Genomic DNA, 22,510 nt, shown 5'->3' on the forward strand with positions numbered 1-22,510 from the left:
ACACTGTTGACTCATATCCAGCTTCTTGTCCACTGTAACCCCTAGGTCCTTTTCTGCAGAAGTGCTGCCTAGCCACACGGTCCTAGGTTGTAACAGTGAATGGGGTTCTTCCGTCCTAAGTACAGGACTCTGCACTTGTCCTTGTTGAACCTCATCAAGTTTCTTTTGGCCCAATCCTCTAATTTGTCTAGGTCCCTCTGTATCTTATCCCTACCCTCCAGCGTATCTACCACTCCTCCCAGTTTAGTGTCATCCGAAAACTTGCTGAGAGTGCAATCCACGCCATCCGCCAGGTCATTAATGAAGATATTGAACAAAACCAGCCCCAGGACTGACCCTTGAGGCACTCTGCTTGATACTGGCTGCCAACTAGACATGGATCCATTGATCATTACCCATTGAGCCTGATGATCTAGCCAGCTTTCTGTCTACCTTATTGTCCATTCAGCCAGCCCATACTACTTTAACTTGCCAGCAGGGCTGGCTCCAGACACCAGCATTCCAAGCAGGTGCTTGGGGCGGCAATCTGCAAGGGGTGGCAGTCTATGTGTTTTTGCCCCCAAGCAGCATGCCAAATTGCTGCCACGAACGGTGGGGGCAGTCTGTGTGCCATTACGGTGGTTTGTGCATTTCCGCCGCAGCGGCATTTCGGCGGCAGCTTCTGTGTTCAGCTGTCCGTGGTGGCGCAGCTTCTGTTTTCCAGCTAAGACAGAAGCTGCTGCCGAATTGCCACCGCTGCAGAAACATGCATGCTGCCCTAATGGCACACAGACTTCCCCCGCTGTCCACGGCAGCAATTTGACGCACTGCTTGTGGCAGCAAAAACAGTAGAGCCGGCCCTGCTTGCCGGCAAGAATACTGTGGGAGACCGTATCAAAAGCTTTGCTAAAGTCAAGGAATAACACATCCACTGCTTTCCCCTCATCCACAGAGCCAATTATCTCCTCACTGAAGGCAATTAGGTTAGTCAGGCATGACTTGCCCTTGGTGAATCCATGCTGACTGTTCCTGATCACTTTCCTCTCCTCTAAGTGCTTCAGAATTGATTCCTTGAGGACCTGCTTCATATTTTTTCCAGGGACTGAGGTGAAGCTGACTGGCCTGTAGTTCCTTGGATCCTCCTCCTTCCCTTTTTTAAAGATGGGCACTACATTAGCTTTTTTCCAGTCACCTGGGACCTCCCCTGATTGCCATGAGTTCTCAAGGATAATGGCCAATGGGTCTGCAATCACATCCGCCAACTCCTTTAGCACCTATGGATGCCGCCCATCTGGCCCCATGGATATGTGCTCGTCCAGCTTTTCTAAATAGTCCCGAACCACTTCTTTCTCCACAGAGGGCTGGTCACCTCCTCCCCATGCTGTGCTGCCCAGTGCAGCAGTCTGGGAGCTGACCTTATTCGTGAAGACAGAGGCAAAAAAATCATTGAGTACATTAGCTTTTTCCACATCCTCTGTCACTAGGTTGCCTCCCCCATTCAGTAAGGGGCCCACACTTTCCTTAACTTTCTTCTTGTTGCTAACATACCTGAAGAAACCCTTCTCATTACTCTGAACATCTCTTGCTAGCTGCAACTCCATTTGTGATTTGGCCTTCCTGATTTCACTCTTGCATACCTGAGCAATATTTTTATACTCCTGCCTGGTCATTTGTCCAAGCTTCCTCTTCTTGTAAGCTTCTTTTTTTGTGTTTAAGATCAGCAAGAATTTCACTGTTAAGCCAAGTTGGTCGCCTACCATATTTGCTATTCTTTGTACACATTGGGATGGTTTGTTCCTGCAACCTCAATAAGGATTCTTTAAAATACGGTCACCTCTCCTGGACTCCTTTCTCCCTCATGTTGTTATCCCAGGGGATCCTGCCCATCAGCTCCCTGAGGGAGTCAGTTTGCTTTTCTGAAGTCCAGGGTCTGTATTCTGCTGCTCTCCTTTCTTGCACCAGGAAATTGTCCCCTACACTTTCCAAAAACTTCCTGAATTGTCTGTGCACCGCTCTATTGATATCTGCTGGGAGAGCAGGGTGATTGAAGTCCCCCATGAGAACCAGGGCTTGTGATCTAGTAACTTCTGCTAGTTGCCAGAAGAAAGCCTCGTCCACCTCATCCCCCTGGTCTGGTGGTCTATAGCAGACTCCCACCATGACATCACTCTTGTTGCTCACACTTCTAAACTTAATCCAGAGACTCTCAGGTTTTTCTGCAGTTTCATACCAGAGCTCTGAGTGGTCATACTCCTCTCTTACATACAATGCAACTATCCCACTTTTCCTGCTCCACTTGTCCTTCCTGAACAGTTTTTATATCCATCCATGACAGTACTTTCCCCACTTAATCCTCGGTGTGAATGTGGATGTATGTTCATGCCGCTTTTGTGGGATGTGTATGTACCTGTTTGGGAGGGGAGTGGCTCCTGACTTCCTGTACTGGTGAGACTTTGGCTGTTTATTGTATACCCTGTTTGGAAAGTCTGAGCACGTGCACATGTGCTGGGTTTGAGAGCTGAGCAAGAGTTCTGATGCTTGCAAAACAAATTTTTGTATCAAAATCACTTCCTTATCTCTTAACTTGTGTGAGTCAAAACTGCTGCTGTTCCTGCCCAAAAACACAGGGCCAAATTTCATCCCCACTGGAATTGTATTCATTTAAATGGCAATACACCAGGGATGAAGCTAGCCTACAGTCCACTCAGAGTCAATGGGTCTTAGGCTCCCAAATATCTGTCCTTTTTGAAAACTAGGCATAGGCTGATAAATCAATGAAGGTGTGTACATTGGAAAAAACAACTTTATAGCAGCAAGTTTCAGAGCCCAGGTCTACAGATGGGACTTCAGGGGTTCATGCTACAGGTGAAAAAGAGCAGCGTAGATGTTCCCACTGGGGCTGGAGCTTTTCTCTGAGACCAACCTCCTTGCCAGGCTTCACAGCCCAAAGCAGGAAGGTCTATATGGCTGTTTTAGTGCCGTACTAGGATTCCGAGTCTGTAGACTCAGGCTCTGAGACTAGCTTCTGTGGGGGATTTTGTTTGCAGTATAGAGGTGTCATTAGGTGCTTTTGAAAATTGTACCTAATGTCTTTGCCTTTGTTATCTCCAGCTTATACATGAATGCCAGCCACAGCCATTCCTCTTTGGCACCAAAGATAATTTTCTGATACTTATTTTTTACTTTAAATAATTGATCTAATATTGCAGTGCCACAAATGTCTACGGTGCTGAGCAAAACATAGCCCCTTCTCCCAATGAGCTGACAGTGTAAAGTTCTGATTGTTCAGTGAACTCCATGTGAGTCCAGGAAAGCACATTGCAGGGGTGGGGGGCCTAAGAACCCAGTCCCATTGTCCTTAAGTAGGCAAAACTCCAAGGGAAGTGAATGGGAATTCTGCCTAAATTGTGATAAAGTTAATCACAGTTAAGTTTGTTTCACAAACTTAAACAAAACTACATGTGGGACAACAATTCAGATAAGGGTAGCTGTGGAGACACATTGGAAGAGAAAGTTACTGAAAGAAGAATTGACAGAAGAAATGATTTTGGAGGAGGATGAGGGAGGGATGGATCATTGTACAAGAAGTGGGGAGGCATTTATAAATCAAATGAAGCTAAATAATTCATTCACAAAGAGTAATCTTGGTTGAATTTTGCCTTACATTTATTAAAATGAATTGTCCATGATCAGGTCATAACATTCTCAAATTATTCCATGATTCAACTTATTTCCCCATCAACTAATTTTCAGTTTGCAGATCATTTGCAAATAATATGTTCCCAATATTTGCAGTCCATGCTGCTCTGATTGCCTGTGTGTCAGATGCTTTTGTTTCTGGTCCCCGACTGCATGGTGTTTGTAAGTCACCAACATGGGAAGAACTTTGCAGTGTACAATTAAACCTCAAATTTGAAATGTTGTGCTTGGTGAATATTTGATCTTAAAATTCCCTTTTCATGGCTACTTGGGCAATTGCAGTTTGAAGGCTCAGATATTCATGGCAAAAGAAAATGAGATTCGCAAATATGTTGAATCACAATTTATTTTTTAATGTCAAAAAATGTTCATGGAATAGGAGTTTTTTTGTTTGTTTTGTTTTTTTTACTACTATGTCCTTAGGTCTGGTAACATAAATATATATGGGTTTCCACTTAAGCAAGAAACTTCAACACTGACTACGTTATTTTTAGTTGTACAGAAGTTGAGGCAAACACAGAAATGTGTCTCTCTCTCTGACATCTCTAATTTTTTCCCTTCCTTTCAGGATGATACTGAGCCGTACTTTATTGGAATATTTTGTTTTGAAGCTGGTATAAAAATCATCGCTCTGGGGTTTGTTTTTCACAAAGGCTCTTATCTCCGAAACGGCTGGAACGTGATGGATTTTGTCGTTGTCCTCACAGGGTAGGTGACTGTTACCATTGCTTCAAGTTTGCTAAGGGATGAAGGCTGCTTTGTTTCATATTGTTTTTTAACTTTAGATCCGTGAAGAATTTGAAATATGCACTGTAGTAAAGTTGTGCATTGCTGAACTTACTGTCTTTAAGATAGCTTTTGTGCTGAATGAGCTGGTTTTGAAGTATTGTTTGAACTGAACTAAAAAGAAGTTTTGAAGACTTGTTAGAATCTGTTCTTGCCCAGATGCTCTGAGAGACCTATTTTTCCAGGTTCTAATTAGCAATAGGCACTGAAACTCTAGTTACAATAAACCCTCCTCTGAAATGGTGGAGTGATTTCAAAAGGAAACACTGACAAAGATGATGGGTGAAAGTTTGTCTTTAAAACAGCTGCAACTCCCTCAGACTTCATGGAGTTTCACCACAGATGAAGCTGAACCATTACAAAATAGTGGCTTTTAAAGGAATAATAGAAAGAGGCTGAGCATTCTCAAAAGCTGTACAGTTAAAAATTCTGTTTATGCTTCCTGAAATGTGTAATGCACATGTCTAGCTGGAAAACATCTGTTGGGCTTGGTATGTTGCACCTATGCTGAACACACGTTGTTCCTGTGCTGTAGGTTATAAGTTTACAATTATGTACTTTGCCACAGTGCGTTTAGCCAGTGAGAGATTAGAAAAGTAACTTTATTTAAAGAGGTCTTGTGAATCCATAGTGATTGATGAACTGTACCCTTAAAGTCCAAAATAGATGTTAAGGTTTTGAAGTTGAGGAGCTGATCATACAGTCTTTATACAGGCAAACACCTGATTGATTTCAGTGGGAGTTTTGCCTATAGAAGACTGCGGAATCAGTCCATTAAGTGTTAATATCTACTTGTTTTTCATACCTCTCTCTGGCACTGTGAGTATTTTCTCATGGGGAATATACATTCTCTGATGTCCGAATCCTGGCATGTGATGTAGAATGGAGTGCTGTTAAGAAAGTGTGTGTGTGTGTGTGTGTGTACACACACACACACTTTCCTAGCAGCACTCCATTATATATATATAGATGCATTCCGACTGTAATTCTGTTGTTCAATGTACCATGTGATGTGACTGTCAAGATGTTGAAGGGAATTGTTTATGCATTAGGAAGAAAAGAAATGTGTACGCTTTAATTCTCCTGACGCTGGTGTAAATCAAGAGCATCTTCACTGGAGCCCCAAAGGAGAATCAGGCTCATATTCTAGGAATTTGTTAGAGGGGACCAGGATGAAACCTGAATTAGTGCAGTTGCTACAGGCGTTGATGATGATAGGATGTTCCACATCCTATTTCTCATTGTACCCTTGTAAAGAAAGGAGAAACAGGCCTCAGTTCCGGAAAGCCCTTAAGCACATGTTTAAATTCACCCTTATTTTAAGCATTTAAGCATTTATGCATATGCTTAAGTCTGACTCTAAAAGTACTTATGCATGTGCTTAAAGTTAAGTGTACAAGGACTTTCTTGAATCCAGAGGCTTCTCTGAATAGGGGCCATGTTTTGGTTTATACAGGCAGGTTTTTTGATTTACATTTTTTTAAAGACCTGAACACACAATCAGAACACACCGTGTTAAATGCTTCCTGATTGTGACTGAGTTGCTCAGGATTTAGCTCCAGGGTGTGGAATACTCCTGGCGCGTGCCATGCCTGTGGAATCATAAATGAAAGTGTAATGCTGTAGGCTCGACACAGGCATTTTATTGCTATAATTTCTATGGCAAGTACTTGCAGAGCTGTTTGATCTCTGAATATAATTGTGGATTACCAGTTTGATTAGACAGCTGTAATAAGGAATCCTGTTGTCCTCTTCAAACATGTATAATCCTTTGAAGTACAATCCTGTTAATGTCAAGGCTTCTGGTTTCCAGTGGTGGCACTAGCTGGGTTGTATTGAAGTTGTCTTGTACATGGACTTCCCAACAGGAAAGCAGTGTAGGGAAGACAATGTAAACTAAGTGACATCAAGTATAGCAGCCATCTACACTGAAGAAATTCTTATCACCTGTAAATATTACAACTTATGGCCCTGATTCTTTGGCACGGTACTTACATGCATGCTTAACTTCATGCATTGAAATCAATGGGATTGCCCATGTGTTTAAAGTTAGGTATGTAGTGTCCGTACCTTTCTAAATTGGGGCCTGAGTTTGAAAGACCAGTAATGAAAAGAAGGAACTTAGGGACAGAAGTGGTGTTGAAAGATCTGCAACATCACACAGGATATTAAATTAATTTTTCTATGAAGACTCTTATACTCTGGTCAATTTCCTAGATTAATACGTTCTTCTTAGCTTACTGTTCTTGCTCCACATTTTCTAGGCTAAAAGGCAAGAATTTATGGTTGTTTGGGGATCACTGGCTAGCTCAGATATCTTTATTTACATACTCATTTTTTCTCCAATAACCCATATACATAAGAAGCTTTAAGCAAAGCCATTTTGTTAGAGAGAGAGAGATTATTATGACATCCCCGTAAGAGGACTTTAAAGAAAGGTCACTGAGGAAGAATGTTTACCAATAACAAACCTAATTATTTCTTCAGGGAAGATTTTGCTCGTTGATGACATTAATTCAACTTGAATTTTTCTTTTCTATGAAAGGTGATAGCAGATCAGTTTATTTAAAAATGCTTGTGCTGGGGCGCGTGTGCGTGGTATATCAGAAAATAATAAAAATGACCTACAGTAGTAAACCTGCAGCTGATGCAGCATTTCACATATTTATAGAATGTGTGCTACAGTATATTACTCTTGCTACACTAATATGGCAAACTCTGTCGTTGCCACGTTATTTTCTTCTTGCCATACGTACTGATACTTTGTGAGATGGATTAATTCCTCTTATATGGAAAGTGCACAACTGTCAAACCAGACAACCCCTTGGTCATTCCAAACCCCTCTCATTGCAAAGATAAAAAGGTAGACTGTGTTCAGAGTGCAAGCACAGAACAAAGCTTGCCTTCAAATTAATTTTAAATAGATATGGATTTTGATTTCTCAGGTTTGTGAGATTGTGAAAACATATGATGTGATACAGAAAATTACACACACACAGAGCACCTTTGTTAATCCTGTGTTCTTTGTAAAGATAAATGATGAACACCGGAAAACCTGATCTCATTTTCAGCTTTCAGCTTAAACCCAGAAAAGCAAAAAGCAGATTTGCTCTCATTAGGTGTTTCCATAGGGAGAGGGCTAGTTTGTGCTGCGCTTTTATCAAACCCATCCTTTGTGTGAATTTGAACATGAGCTGATCACCTGTCTCAACAGATATTCTGCAAACTGCCTTATCCCTTTCTCGGCCTCTTTTCCCCCACACCAAAGCCCAAATCCTGGAACATTTTTGATGATGATGTTGTGGCTGCCAGCAATGATAGACGTTTTGTCTGTCAAAATTAGACATTAGAACTTGTTAATTAGAAAATAAATCACATTTCTGGTATCTGCAGCCAGGATCAATATCCTATTGAACTAAACTGGAGGCTAATAGATTGTGGCCTACAATGACTTGTTTTATCATTCCAGAAAGCACTCAGTCAATGTCTTACCACAAAAGTGCTGCGGTGTCTCCTTCTCATTTACTTTCAGGAAAGCCTGCCGATTTGTTGTTAATAAAGGCAAGGGAAACAAACAGATTTCTGCTCTTCAGAAGATTGTTTCCCTTGGATTTTTGTTTGTTTTAAACTCCTCGGGTTTCAGACAAGTGCCAAGGACAGTTGCATTGTTGTGATGTCTGTTGCTATATTAGAAGGAGCCACAAGTATTTAATAGCTGCTGTTATTTGACTTGCATATTTTTATTGGTGTGTTTTAATTCCAATGACATTTCTTTCACGTAGTAACTGTTAACAAAAAACCCCAAACAAAACGCACCTGAATAAGTGGACCAGAACCAGAGGAGCTTGTTAACTATTAGCACCAGAGAATAGGCCCTGCACACCCTTAGATCCACCTGTGCACCTGCAATGTGTCCTGTAATGGCAGTTCCCAATGTTTTGGGGACTGGAGCTAACCACCTTGTGTGGTGCATCAGTGTCATTCCCAGAGGCTTGGTGTAATGTTCCTTTGGATTAGGGCTGGATCCAGAGACAACTGAAGTCAGTGGAAAGATTCCAGTTGACATCAGTAGGCTCTGAAACAGGTCCTTAATGAGGTAGACATGGTAAACTCCCTCTACTCTATAGAAGGAACGTGCCATGTGAACCTGTTGCTGTTCCTTGCAGTTAAGAACCAGCTGTAGCCTGCCATACAGTCACACTTGTGCACTAGCATCAGAGCTTTCTCCCACTTTAAGCTGCAAATATTAACGGGAAACATTGTTGCATTCACTGTAAAATGTCAACAGAGCAATTTTGCATAAGAGTCTATAGCCAATGGAGGGAAACTGGATTGTGTCTGCTTGAGCATTCCATGCAGCAGAAGGAGCGGTACTCTCACACCGGGTTGGAAGACAGACTGACAAATGTCGGGTGGTATGTTCTAGCGGAGCTGTTTCAATCTCTGCTTCCAAGGAAGGCATCGCTCTAGTGGAACTAGTAAACCCAACAGTAGTTGGGAAGGTAATTCTTTCTGCACATAGTAACAGCCTGATTTGTCCTCAATGTGGACCTGACTAGTTACCAGAATTGTCTTAATTATGTCACCAGTTTGATATACTACTTTTGTAGCAGGGTGTGAAAAGCGGCAGCTTCTGTACCTCAGTGATATCAAGTCCCAGAACACTGTACTTTTTTTGTCTAAGTGCTGGGCAAGCAGCAAGTATCAAATAAGCAGCAGAAAGCAAGAGGAGGTTAAATACATAGCTTCCTAGTTTGACTTAGGGTCCAAAACCCAATTCTTTTAAGAGTTACCATGTCTGACAGTTATTAGGAGGAAGGTGTTGCAGGCACAGAGGGTGCCCGAGGCAAGCAACAGTGGTTCGTGCCCGGAGTGCTTGGCGCCAATGAACACACACCAGGGTGGAGAAGCAAGCAAAGTTTATTTGAGATCTCAAAGTGGTGCTGGGAGACTTAGCATGCCTCAGATCCAGCACCCCTACACAAGCGGCTTTTCCCTTTTTATAAGTTTTTTTTCTCTTTCTTCTTTCTTCCCCCCTCCTCCTCCTCCTCCTTCCTCCCCCTGTAGCAGTTACGTAAGCGCAGGTGCATTAAGTATTCTTGGCCGCGGCAGCTCGTTAGTAAGTTTTCCTTCTGCAAGTTATCTTGTCCTTCTGCTAAAGGTGCACAGGCCTCATTATTTCTGCTTTAGACCAGTTAGAACTGTTGCTACTGATAACGGCTGTTACACCTGGCCTTTTAGGTCGATTAAAGTTCACACATGGAGGGACTCTTGTTTGCTGAGGCCTAAAACCAGGAAGGCTCCATACCCTTGTGGTCTTCCACCCTCCCGAGTTACTTAGGGTTATGCTTAGTGACACCAACAAAGGTACACAAATTATCAAAAGGGAAATGCACAGCAGTGTCCGGTGGAGCTCTGATCATGCAGCCAGAGACGGAAATACCTTGCCCCGGTTTCGCAAATGTTTGTTTGACATGAGGATGAAGAGTACTTGCACAGTGGTTGGTAAAAGAATGAAAAGTGAATTTCTTGAGGCAGACGTGTAGTTTGGGACTTTCAAAACTGCTTGCTGGATTTTAGATGCTCAATTCCTATTAATCAGTTAAGCACCTAGAAAACGAGGAACACACTATTCGTGACCACTTGTGAAAAGTTTGGTTTAAATAACTTGCCTGCAGTTCTCTGCCTCATTCACGACACACCTTCCAACTTCTGCAGCAGATGAGGCCAAGGTCCTACAGACAACAGCCTTTTTCACTACAGAACCTTGATTGAATCCCAGAGCAGGGCTAAAGACGATCCAAATGCATACATACAGGACAGGGCAAATTAAAGTAGCGCAGGCAATGTTAAGTCTGATGCTTTCTAAATTATGAGTACTTGACTTTTCAACCGTAATGTTTTTATTCATCTAGTTTTGGTATGTAATATACATAGCGATGGAGATAGGTATGAAAAAGATCATTCACATAGGAGACTTTCAAACCTTTAATATCTTTTACCCACTTTTTCCTAGAGTCTTACTATAATTTGGGGTGTATTTTTGTGGATTATTCCCATGGCACGGAGCTCATGGTGTCACACCTTTAATGGGATATCAACCTGGCTCTTATAATTGTGCCTACAGTTTTCATGCCTATGTCTTTATGAATGTGAAAAGCTTGGACTTGCGTGTCTGAGTGCAGTTGCCCAGGCAATCGGCATTTGTGTGTGCACAAAGAAGTAAATTTAAAGAAACTGTTGGGTGCAATGTCAGAGGCTGCTTTTGAAAACATGCTCCCTGGATTTGTGTAATGAACCTCATACTTGAAGTGCTTTAGGGGCAAAGGGACCAGAAGAGGGGAAATGTAGGTTTGTCTGTGCTTTGTATGTATTTAACCCTTTCCATATCTTCAGCAGAAGGCAAAGCTGAGCACAAGCATCAGTGGAAATGGATACTTTCACAGGAGCAGGCTTTAATCTTGGTAATTTGTTGAAGGAAAGAAGGAAGCCTCTTTGTATCACTGCATTGTACAGGTGGCGATGGGCTATGGCTGACTGCTATTAATGTTATGCTTGAGTCACACTAAGAGCAAAGCCTATATAGAATTAGTCAATTTGATCCCTCTTTTCAATTTCTTTTGTGCTTTCATGATGGATGGTGACTTGCTGGTGCAGAAGAGCTAGTGGTACCTTGCAAAATGAAATCAAATAAGGAATGTGACAGGGTGAAGAGGGTCTATGTGATTTCCAGGGAATGCGGCGTTAACTCGCTGCTGAGATGTCTCACTGGTGTCTGGAAGGAATAACAAAGCAGGGCGAGAGACAAAAGGCCCCAATAATAAATAAATCAATCAGAGAGAACCCACCAAGAACCAGCTGCTTGGTAATTGGCGAGAAGGGCCTCTGTGGAGGCAGAACTCCACCTTTAGGAGCTAACTCTAAGTAGGGTGACCAAATGTCTCGATTTTGGGGGCTTTTTCTTATATAGGCACCTATTACCCCTCACCCCGTCCTGATTTTTTACACTTGCTATCTGGTCACACTAGCTCTAAGGGGCTTGGATTGTGTCCATCACCATGGTATCTGAGCCCCTTCCAAGTTTATTGATGTGAATCCAAGAAGACTTGAGAGGCGGTGTGGTTCAGTGAGAGGGCATTAGACTAGGAGTCAGGCCACCTGTATTCCGATCCCAGCTGGGCCAATTACATCACATCTCTGTGCTTCGATTTCCCCTCCCACCCTTTCTCTGTCTTGTGTATTTTGATTGACAGTTCCTAGGAGCAGCCAGTGCCCAGCTCTCTGCTGGCATCTCTTGGCACTACCATAATACAAATCATACTGATGTCTCTCTAGCTTTCCTGCCCCTTGCTGTGCACAGATGTTAAGTGTATGAAGTCTGGGATTTTGTTAGGGACTTGAGAAGGCAGCTGGAGAGGTGGGTTGTACCATATGGCTGCATTGTGAGTCAAGGTGAGCCTTTCCTGAACCCTGTGCACAGCGAGGCTCAGGAATAAAGCCACAGAGAGAATCTGTGCTGGGTGACCAAGTTTCTTTTAGTCTCCAGACCTGATGCCCATCTTGTGGGCCAGGCCAGGACCTCTGCTGGTGCAAACTGGTGTAAGGCTTAACATGTGTATTATGGCAATGCCTATGAGCCAACCAGGTCATGGCCCCGCTGTGCTGGGTGCACGTAGGCTACATCTACATGTGGAGCTGGTGCTGTGATTCCAAGTTCATAGATACATTCTCATTGGGGGTGCATATTCACAATAGTGGTGTGGTCACAGTAGCACGGGCATTGGTGAGCGGCAGCACGGCCTAGTCCCCACAGTCACATCCACCCAGGCCCATGGGCACGTACTTAGCCTATGCTGTGGTTGCCCACACTGTTGTGGCTACGCTGCTATTTTTAGCGCACAAACTCAACAAGAGCCAGCACTAGCGTGTCTACACAAGCTGGGATCCATGCCCTCCCCAGCTCCAGGTGTAGACAGAGCCATAGGGTAGCTCCATTGACTTCAGTGGTCTGACACCAATTTACACCAGTTGGGGATCTGTCTGCCTTGAGAAGGGGAAGGAAGAGTGAACTCCAAAGAGCTTCTTGGGGAACACAGAGCATGCCTGACCTAGGCATCAATCCTGCAGTCTAAACTGTGCAGCTCCATTGAAGTCAGTGGGGTGCCATGCAGGTGCTTTTGTTTGAACTCATCCATGTCATGACACAAGAAGTTTTTAAGCCTTTCTTTTGTCAGACGTTCTAAGCCTGGAGTTTCTGCCCGCTCCTCCTCCTTCCCCCTATTGCAGCAAGGTGCGAATTTCACGTGAAAGTCTCTGAAGGGAATTAGCTAATGAATTTAAGGTGTTTTTGGTTTGTTTTATTGGCAGCAAATACTAGAGAGCTGACTACCTGAGCTGTGAATAGATAAATAATGGGCCTTATGCAACAACGAGCAAGAAGGAGGAGGTCTGTGACAAATGACTTTTCTCCAGAGAGAGTGAGGAAACATGACAGCAGCATTTTTCAGATTTCCATCTCCTGCCGATTTCCATGTTTTGTGCCTGTTAACTTCTCTGCAGCTTTTTCTGTTAGCAAAAAAGAAACACAATCCCCCATGCTTATTGCTGTGACATTACTGGAGAGCTTCCTCCTCCTTTGCCCACAGACCCTGCAGTGGGCTGCCTGCAGAAGAGGGGGAAAAAAAAATCCACGAGCTATTGAATGGAAGGCATGTTTCCCCATTGCAATAGGGTCATTATCTGAGCTGGTAACGCAGGCCAGGATCATTAATCTAGGCAGCAGTGTTACACATTTCATGGCATTAAAAGGGAGGCTGGTAACAACAGAATGTCATCTCTACCGAGTCAATTAGCTGAAGAATGTCAAGACAATGGGGGCTTGGTGTGGTGGGGAGGTTTGCTGTGGTCTGTCCCTAAGCTGTGATGGTTCCATAAATGCAGGTGTCTGTCCCCTAGGGATGCAAAGGAGCTATTGCCTGCCCTGGTGGAAGAATCTGGTCAGCTGACAGTTGCTGCTCTCTGGGGCAGAATGTGCTACATAGGTAACTAACTCGGAGTGAAAAAAGAGCAGGAGGACTTGTGGCACCTCAGAGACTAACAAATTTATTTGAGCGTAAGCTTTCATGGGCTACAACCCACTTCATGGGATGCACAGACTGGAACATACAGCAAGAAGATATTTATACATACAGAGAACATGAAAAGGTGGAAGTAGCCATACCAACTGTAAGAGGCCCATCAATTGAGATGAGCTATCAGCAGCAGGAGGAAAAAAAAACATTTGAAGTGGTAATTGAGATGACCCATAGAAGGTGTGAGGAGAACTTAACATGGGGAAATAGTCATTTAGTGTAATGGCCCAACCATTCCCAGTCTCTGTTCAAACCTAAGTTAATTGTATCTAATTTGCATATTAATTCAAGTTCAGTCTCTCTCTGGAGTCTGTTTTGGAATCTGATTTGCCTCTTACAGTCGGTATGGCTACTTCCACCTTTTCATGTTCTCTGTATGTATAAATATCATCTTGCTGTATGTTCCAGTCTATGCATCCCATAAAGTGGGCTGTAGCCCATGAAAGCGTATGCTCAAATAAATTTGTTAGTCTCTGAGGTGCCACAAGTACTCCTGTTCTTTTTGTGGATACAGACTAACACGGCTGCTACTCTGAAACCAATAACTCAGAATGTTGCATCCAACATGGAAGGAATTCTATTAGGCCTTGTCCTCACAGATAAAGAGGAATTGATCACCAAATGAAGAATTAATGGTAACTTAGGGCTTGTCTACACTACAAAATTAGGTCAATTTAAGTTAGGTCAACCTATAGCCACAGCAGTAATTAAATTGGCTGTTGGTGTCCACATGACCCTCTTTCTGCTGGTAGTGCGTGTCCTCACCAGGAGCACTTGCACTGACTGAAGCGGGGCATTGTGGGGCACTGAGAGCCAGAGTGTAGGGTGCTGACAGCTGTGAAGGGCTCACAGCTGGAGCCCCCGGCTCTGGGGCTGACAGACAGACAGAGCCGAAGACCAAATATGGAATAATAGCAGCCGTGAACCTGACAAAAATGTCAGTTTCACTGCTGGTAGGCTCCCTGCTGTGAAATTGAGCCCCCTGCTGGGCTCACAGCTCAGGCTGTCAGCTCCTGGGCATGCGGAGGTTGGGTGACTGACAGCTAGGACTCCTGTTGCCACCTCCCGGTGAGGGATTGGGACATGGGGGCGGGGAGAGCCTGGGCGGCTCAGCAAGCAGAGTTAAGGACAATAAGAAGGAGTTTAAGTATATTAGGGACAAAAAGAATCCTGACAACAGTATTGGTCCATTAGAATTATCAGCAATAAATATGCAGAAAAGGCAGAAGTGTTCAAGAAATATTTCTGTTCTGTATTTGAGGAAAAAAAGCAAAGGATGTCATGTCATATACGATAACGTGCTTTCCATTCCACTAGTATCTCAGAAGAATGTAAAACAGCAGCTGCTAAAGTCAGATGCTTTTAAATAAGCAGGTCTGGATAACTTGCATGCAAGAGTTTTAAAAGAGCTCACTGAAGAGCTCACCGGACCATTCATGTTGATTTTCAATAAGTCTTGGAACACCAGAGAAGTTCCAGAAGCCTGGAACTAAGCTAATATGGTGCCAATATTTAAAAAGGGTAAATGAGATAATGTGGGTAATTACTGTCCCGTTAGTCTGTCATCGAACCCGTGCTAAATAATGAAAAGTTTGATATGGGACTTGATTAATCAAGAATTAAAGGAGAGTACTGTACAGTAATGCCAATCAAGATGGGTTTATGGAAAACAGATCCTGTCAAACTAACTGGATACTTTTTGTTGATGAGATCACAAGTTTGGTTGATAAAGGTGATAATGTCGATGTAATATATTAGACTTTGACTTGGTATCACACGACATTTTGATTAAAAACTAGAAAGTTATAAAATTAACATGGCACATATTAAAATGCTGGCTGGCTAACTGATAGATCTCAACATGTAATTGTAAATGGGGAATCATCACTGAATGGGGGTGTTTCTAGTGGAGTCTTGCAGGCCCTAGTTCTTGGCCATATACTATTTAGCATTTTTATTAATGGCCTAGAAAAAAACATAAAATGATCGCTGAAGTTTGCAGATGACACAAATTGTAGCAGTGGTAAATAATGAAGAGGACAGGTCAGTAATACCGAGCCATCTGAATCAGTTGTTAAACTGGGCCCAAGCAAAGGTATGTATGTTAATATGGTGAAATGTAAAAATATACATCTAGGAACAAACAACCTAGGCCATACTTATTGGATGAGGGACTCTATTCTGGGGAAAAAGATTTGTGGGTTGTGGTCGATAATCAGCATGAGTTTCCGGCATGACCGTAAGGCTAATGTAATCCTTTGATGCATAAACAGGAGAATGTGGAGTAAGATCAGAGAGGTTATTTCACCTCTATACTGGGCACAGGCATAACAGTTGCTGGAATACTGTGTCCACTTCTGGTTTCCATAATTCTAGAAGGATGTTGATAAATTTGGAGAGGGTTCAGAGAAGAGTCATGAGAATGATTATAGGATTGGAGAACAAGCCTCAGAGTGATGGACACAAGGAGCTCAATCAATTTAGCATAACAAAGGGGAGGTTAAGGGGTTTGATTACTGTTTTTAAGTACCTGCATGGGGAACAAATATATCTGATAATTCACGCCTCAGGCTAGCAGAAACAGGCATAACGTCCCAATGGCTCGAAGTTGAAGCTAGACAAATTCAGACTGGAAATAAAGCATCGAGGGCAGCAAATCGTTAGGACAATTTACCAAGTGTCATGGTGGATTCTGGATGTTTTTCTAAAAGGTCTGCTGTAAGAATTATTTTGGGGCAGGTCTCTGGCCTGTGTTACACAGGAGGTTGGACCAGCTAATTGCAACAGTCCCTTCAGGCCTTGTAATGTCTGAATCCATGAATGAATCTACTAGCAGTGCTAGTGTAAGCAGTGCTAGTGATTCCGAGAGCAAAGAAGAATAAAAGGGCCAACTTACATGATCTTATCATAGAATATCAGGGTTGGAAGGGCCCTCAGGAGGTCACCTAGTCCAACCCCCTGCTCAAAGCAGGACCAATCCTCAACCATTTTTTTTTTTTTTGCCCCAGATCCCTAAGTGGCCCCCTCAAGGATTGAACTCACAATCCTGGGTTTAGCAGGCCAGTATTCAAACCACGATGCTCTAGAGTGATGATTACTACAAGAGAGGAGGGTGTTGTCTAATGATTAGCGCTGAAGTGTGGGACTGAGGACTCCTGTGTTCTCTTCAGACACTGACACACACTTTGGCCGTGACCAAGTCACTTAGGCCTAAGTTTTTCAAAAACAGCCTCTGACTTTGGGTGCCTCAGTTTCAGAATACCCAGCTTTAGGCACCTAAGGGCCTGACCACTAGTGGTGCTGAGAATATGCCAACAGCTCCCGTTGAAGTGGGTGGGAGCTGTGGGTAATCAGCCCCTCAGAAAATCAGCCTCCCAGGTATCTACAGCCTGGCAGCTTTAGCGTTAGAGGCCACTTTTGAGAACATGGGATTTTAATATTTAGGACCAGGGCTGATCCTAAAGGGTTTTTGGTGCTTTGGGGACATGGAGTTCATCAAGATTTTCTGAAGGGAGGTGATGGCTTGGCAGCAGCACTGCTGAGAAAGATCTGGGAGCTGTGGTGGGTCACGACCTCAATATGAATCAGCAATACAATGCTGTTGCAAAAAAAGCAAATTAACAGAGGCATAGCATGCAAGTTACAGGAGGTGACAGACTGCTCTGCTTGGTGCTGGTTAGGCCTCCGCTGGAGGATTGTGTCCAGTTTTGATCACAGCTGTATAGAAAGGATGTAGAGAAACTGGAAAGGATCTGGAGGCGAGTGACAAAGATGATCAAAGGGATGGGATGCATATCATATAAACAAAGGCTGAAGGAACTGGATATGTTTAGTTTGGAAAACAGGAGATTAAGGCAGTGGTGGATTAATGATTTTGTCTCCCCTAGGCCCTGAAATAATTGCTGCCCCCCTGCCTTTGGCCCCGCCCCCACTCCATCCTTTCCCTGCCCCCATTCCAGCCCCTTCCCCAAAGTCCCTGCCACAACTCCGCCCCCTCCCTGCCCCTATTGGATCCCTTCCCCAAATCCCCACCCCAGTCCTACCTCTTCCCCCAGCGTGCCGTGTTCCCCCTCCCTCCCTGCCCCATGAAGCGGCTGTTTCACGGGACAAGCGCTGGGAGGGAGGGGGGAGAAGCAGGGGGCGGGGTCAACCTAAGAGACTCAACTTCAGCAGTCGGCGTGTCTTAGGTCGACTTACCTGGCCTTGAGGACGGCGGCGAGTCAACCGCTGCCGCTCCCCTGTTGACTCTGCTTCCACCTCTCGTGAGCTGGAGTTCCGGAGTTGACGAGTGCATTTGGGGATCAATTTATCACGTCTCATCCCCGATAGAATGATCGCTACCAGCTGATCTGGCAGGTAGTGAAGTCCTGCCCACAAATTTGCCACCCCTTGCCACCGTAAACCTAGGCCTCGTCGGCCTAGGGGATAATATGCTGCTGGATTAAGGGGAGACATGAAAGTGCTCTTCAAATACTTGAGGGGCTGCCATAAAAAAGATGGAGAAAAGTTGTTCTCTCCTGCCACAGAGGGCAGGACAAGTGGCAATTGGTTCAAACTACAGCACAGGAGATCAGATTAAATCTCAGGAAAAACTTCCTAACTGTAAGAACAGAAGGACAATGGAACAAATTGCCTCGGGAAGTCATGGAAGCTCCTTCACTGAAGTTTTTAAAAAAAGAGGCTGTATAGCCACCTGCCTTGGACGGTTAGACAACAAATCCTGCAGTGTGGCAGGGGGTTAAACTAGATGACCCTTGTGGCCTCTTCTGACCCTGTGGTTCTATGATGTGCCAAGGAGGATCAGGATGTGGGGAAAAGTGACTTCCACTTCATTCATTCGAAAGTGTCAGTAACTGCAACTTGAGAGGGGGAAGGGAGGTTGACCCAGGCTGGACCGAGCAGCCCAGGGCTTCTGGGAGACAGGGTAGTGGTAGAGTGCCGTTGGGCCGTCACGTACGTATCCCAAGAGCCAGGATATACTCCCCTGGCTCTCAGATGATTAAACTGTTAATCTGCAATGTCATGGCAACATTGTTAGTGCAATCTGGTAGACAGCACACTGGATTGGGACTCAGGAGACCTTGGTTCTGTTCCTGACTCTGCCACTGGCCTGCTGACTGACCTTAGGCAGGTCATGTCCCCTCTCTGTGCCTCAGTTTTCCCATCTATAAAATGGGAATAATGGCACCGGCCTCCTTTATAACGCCTTTTGAGAGCTCCAGATGAAAAGTGTCATATAAGGGCTTGGTGGTATTAACTCTGGCCCTTGTGTGTCTGTCTGCTTACACAGGAAGGTGTGTTTGTTTTTTTTTTTGCTCTTTGATGTTTGAGATCTCCGGTAGAAAGGCCACTGCATAAAGGCAAAATGTCTTTAATATAGTGGACAGTAGAATGAATGGGACCGTGCACGGTTCCCTTAAGCTCATTCTGGGCTGGGCCAAATGTGAAGTCTTGGAAACTCCACTTCTGCAGTGTGAAAACAATGGATCAACAGGAATCCTAGTCGGGCCCAAGCCAAAATAGCTCCTGTTCCCCCCAGGTGACATGTCAGGCATATAAAGAGCTGGGATATTTGAAAAGCCCTTTGTGATTCCTGCAAATGAGCTGGCTGGTTTAATCCCTTATTTAAAAAAAAATTCTCCTTCCTCCCTGGTGTTTCAGCATTATCTCAATCAGTAGCAGGCAATGAACAAGAGGCTTTCTCTCCATTCTCTTGCAACCAGCCAGTCAGGCAAAGCACCGCCTGTTGGCTTTCAATAATTGAATGGAAGGATCTAATTTGCTCTGGTATTTCTATGGAGGAATATTGAAGACACCTGTTGATTAAGTTTATACACTTATCCTGCCAGTCTGGTTAGGCCACCTTGGATTCAACAGCTGGCTAGTGTTGGGGCAGGAAGGAGGTTCTGCTTAAAAACCCATTGCTGATCAAAGTGGATGGGGAAAGGCTCTGAGCATGCTCTTATTGCTGGGCTGAAACCAAAATTCCAGAACCAAGCACCCTTAAACTGTGGGTTTAGGGGGTAGGCAATGCAAATGAGTGGGCTAGAGAAACGTCCATCTGAAGAGAGACTGAAAAGACCGGGCCCGTTTAGCATGGGACATGGTGGAGGTATAGAAAATAAGGATTCATACAGAAGATAAATTGTGTGTTCCAACTTCTCCTTTCATAATGCAAGAACAGGGACTGTGCAAAGACACATGCTCATTTGCCGTGTAAACTTATGTGATGCATAATTAACCTGCAGAACTCATTGCCACAAAAAATAACTGGGGCCAACGTGGATCCAAAAAAGGACTGGACACTTACATGAACCAAGAAAACATCCACAGTTATGTTAGAGAGGAAACATTTTTTTTTTTTTTTTTAGAAAGGCTGTAAACTCTCCTGCTTCAGGGCTGTTAATCATGGGGGTTAGTAAAAAACAAGGTAGTTACTCCATAACTCTTCTCTATGGGGTGTCTTTACCTTTCCTCTGAAACAGCTGCTACTGGCCACTGTCAGAGCCATGATGCTGGAGCACTGGTCTGGTCTCCTACAGCAACTCCTAGTCCTAATAAGCTTATTTATACATATGAAAAGCCAAATGTTGCCATCAGGTACACAAGGAAAGTCATCAATGGTGGCAGTGTGAGTTGCAGTGAGATGCAGGCTCCAATACTTGACCTCTTTAGCGCAAGACTGGCTATGGTGCTAAAAGACATGCTGCAGCTCGAGGAAATTATGGGCTATGTGCAGAAATTACTGGGTGGATTCTCCGGCCTGTGTGATGCAGGAGGTCAGACGAGGTGATCGTAACGGTCCCTTCAGGCCTTAAACACTAAGTGTCTGTGCGGATATTGGAGAGCAGATTTTGGCTCAAAAATTGTATGTCATTAAAGTGAATTGCTATGGTGAACATGGGGCTGTTTTTCTAATAATATAGAAATGGCTTCCGTGCAGAATAGCTGTTGTTGGGCTCTGCGGCCACACCCCGCTTCTTGCTACACTGAAGCCGTCGTCCCCGATGGGAAGGCAGGTTTCAGAACAGACAGCAGCTGGCCACAGCTTGTGGCAGGCTCTTGTTGCTGTGTTGTGTTACATTGAAATGAAAACGTAGCTGTTAAATGCAAACTTCCCATGCCTGGAGAAGAATAATGCAGCTTCTAGTTCCTTCTCTTCCCAGGGAAGAGTGTTGGACTTAATCCCCACCACCTGTAAGGCAAGGTGTCATAACCTATTCCCAGATTTGGACCTTAGCGTCCAAAATATGGGGGTTAGCATGAAAACCTCCAAGCTTAGTTACCAGCTTGGACCTGGTAAAGCTGCCACCACCCCAAAAATTAGTGTTTTGGGGCACTCTGGTCCCCCCAAAAACCTTCCCTGGGGACTCCAAAGACCCAAATTCCTTGAGTCTCACAACAAAGGGGAATAAACCATTTCCCTTCCCCCCTCCAGGTGTTCCCTCCCTGGGTTCCTGGAGAGAGACACAGAAGCAAGCTCCGTGAATCTAAACAGAGGGATTCCACCCTCCCTATTTCCAGTCCTGGAAACACAAGTACTTCCCTCTTCACCCAGAGGGTATGCAAAGTCAGGCTTAAAATCTAACACACACAGATTTCCCCCTGACTTCTTCCTCCCACCAATTCCCTGGTGAGCTACAGACTCAATTTCCTGGAGTTCCCCACTAAAGAAAAACTCCAACAGGTCTTAAAAAGAAAGCTTTATGTAAAAAGAAAGAAAAATACATAAAAATGGTCTCTCTGTATTAAGGTGACAAATACAGGGTCAATTGCTTAAAAGAAATATGAATAAACAACCTTATTCAAAAAGAATACAATTCAAAATACTCCAGCAACTACACACTTGTAAATACCAAAAAAAACATATAAACCACTGTCCTTTCTGTACTTACAACTGGGAAACAGAAGATTAGAAAGCAGGAGACAGAAATCCTCTCATAGCCGAGAGAGAGTTACAGGCACAAGACAAAAAAACAAAGAACTCAGATACAAACTTCCCTCCACCTAGATCTGAAAAAGTCTTGTTTCCTGATTGGTCCTCTGGTCGGGTGTTTCAGGTTACTCCTTTCCAAGTAAAAGAACATTAACCCTTAGCTATCTGTTTATGACACAAGGGAGGGACCCTAATTACTTATGCTCCTCACCTGGGGGGTGATTGCCTCCTGGCCAGAGGAGGAGGAGCAAGGCTGGCTAAGGAGCAGAGGGAGCTCAGGTAGAAAGGGGGAGACCCAGGAGAGAGGAGATCAGGAAAGGTCCCTGTTGAAGGGAAGGGCCAGTAGTTGAGATGGACTGTGGGCAGAAAGCAGAGCTCCTGTGGTAAGGCCCTAGAGGGGAGACAGGGTTACCAATCCCTCGTGGTTTCGTCGGGAGTCTCCTGGAATCAGGCTCGATCTCCCGGAGGCTACTGAAGCCAAACTGGGAGATTTTTTAGGTTGCTAAAAGTGCCGTGGTGCAGCAGGGCTAAGGCATGCTCCACCCTTGCAGTTCCCATTGGCTGCCGTTCCCAGCAGGCGGGTGCTGTGGGGTTGGCGCTTGGAGTGCGGGCAGCGCGCGGAGACCCCTGCCCCCACAGGGGCCATGGGGATATTTTGGCCACTTCTAGGAGAAGTACGTGGCCAGGGCAGGCAGGGAGCCCACCTTAGCCCTGCTGCACCGCTGCCTAGGAGCTACCCAAGGTAAGCGCCACCTGGCTAGAGTCTGCAACCCAACCCCGAGCCCTGAGCCCGCTCCTGCAGGCAAATTCCCTCCCAGGACCTACACCCCAATCCCTTGCTCTAGCCCTGAACCCCCTCCCAGAACTTTCACCTTGCACCCCCTTCTGCACCCCAACCTTCTGCCCCAGGCTCAGCCTGGAGCCCCTCCCACACTCTGAACCCCCCAGCCCAAAGCCCATGCCCCCTCCCACACTGCAA

At 44.6% G+C, this 22,510-nt stretch overlaps 1 protein-coding gene across 16 annotated transcripts in view; it reads left to right on the forward strand.

Annotated features, from left to right (window-relative positions):
• Positions 1 to 22,510, forward strand: part of CACNA1B (calcium voltage-gated channel subunit alpha1 B) — a 507,473-nt gene that overhangs the window by 10,931 nt on the left and 474,032 nt on the right. For all 16 annotated transcript variants that reach the window (XM_030535592.1, XM_030535597.1, XM_030535598.1 and 13 more), the window contains exon 3: positions 4,247 to 4,386. In XM_030535592.1, coding sequence (XP_030391452.1) covers positions 4,247 to 4,386 — 140 coding nt within the window. The remainder of the gene's footprint in view (positions 1 to 4,246; positions 4,387 to 22,510) is intronic.

Source organism: Gopherus evgoodei, chromosome 16 (assembly GCF_007399415.2).
Source record: "Gopherus evgoodei ecotype Sinaloan lineage chromosome 16, rGopEvg1_v1.p, whole genome shotgun sequence".
In the NCBI taxonomy this organism is placed as follows: Eukaryota; Metazoa; Chordata; order Testudines; family Testudinidae; genus Gopherus; species Gopherus evgoodei.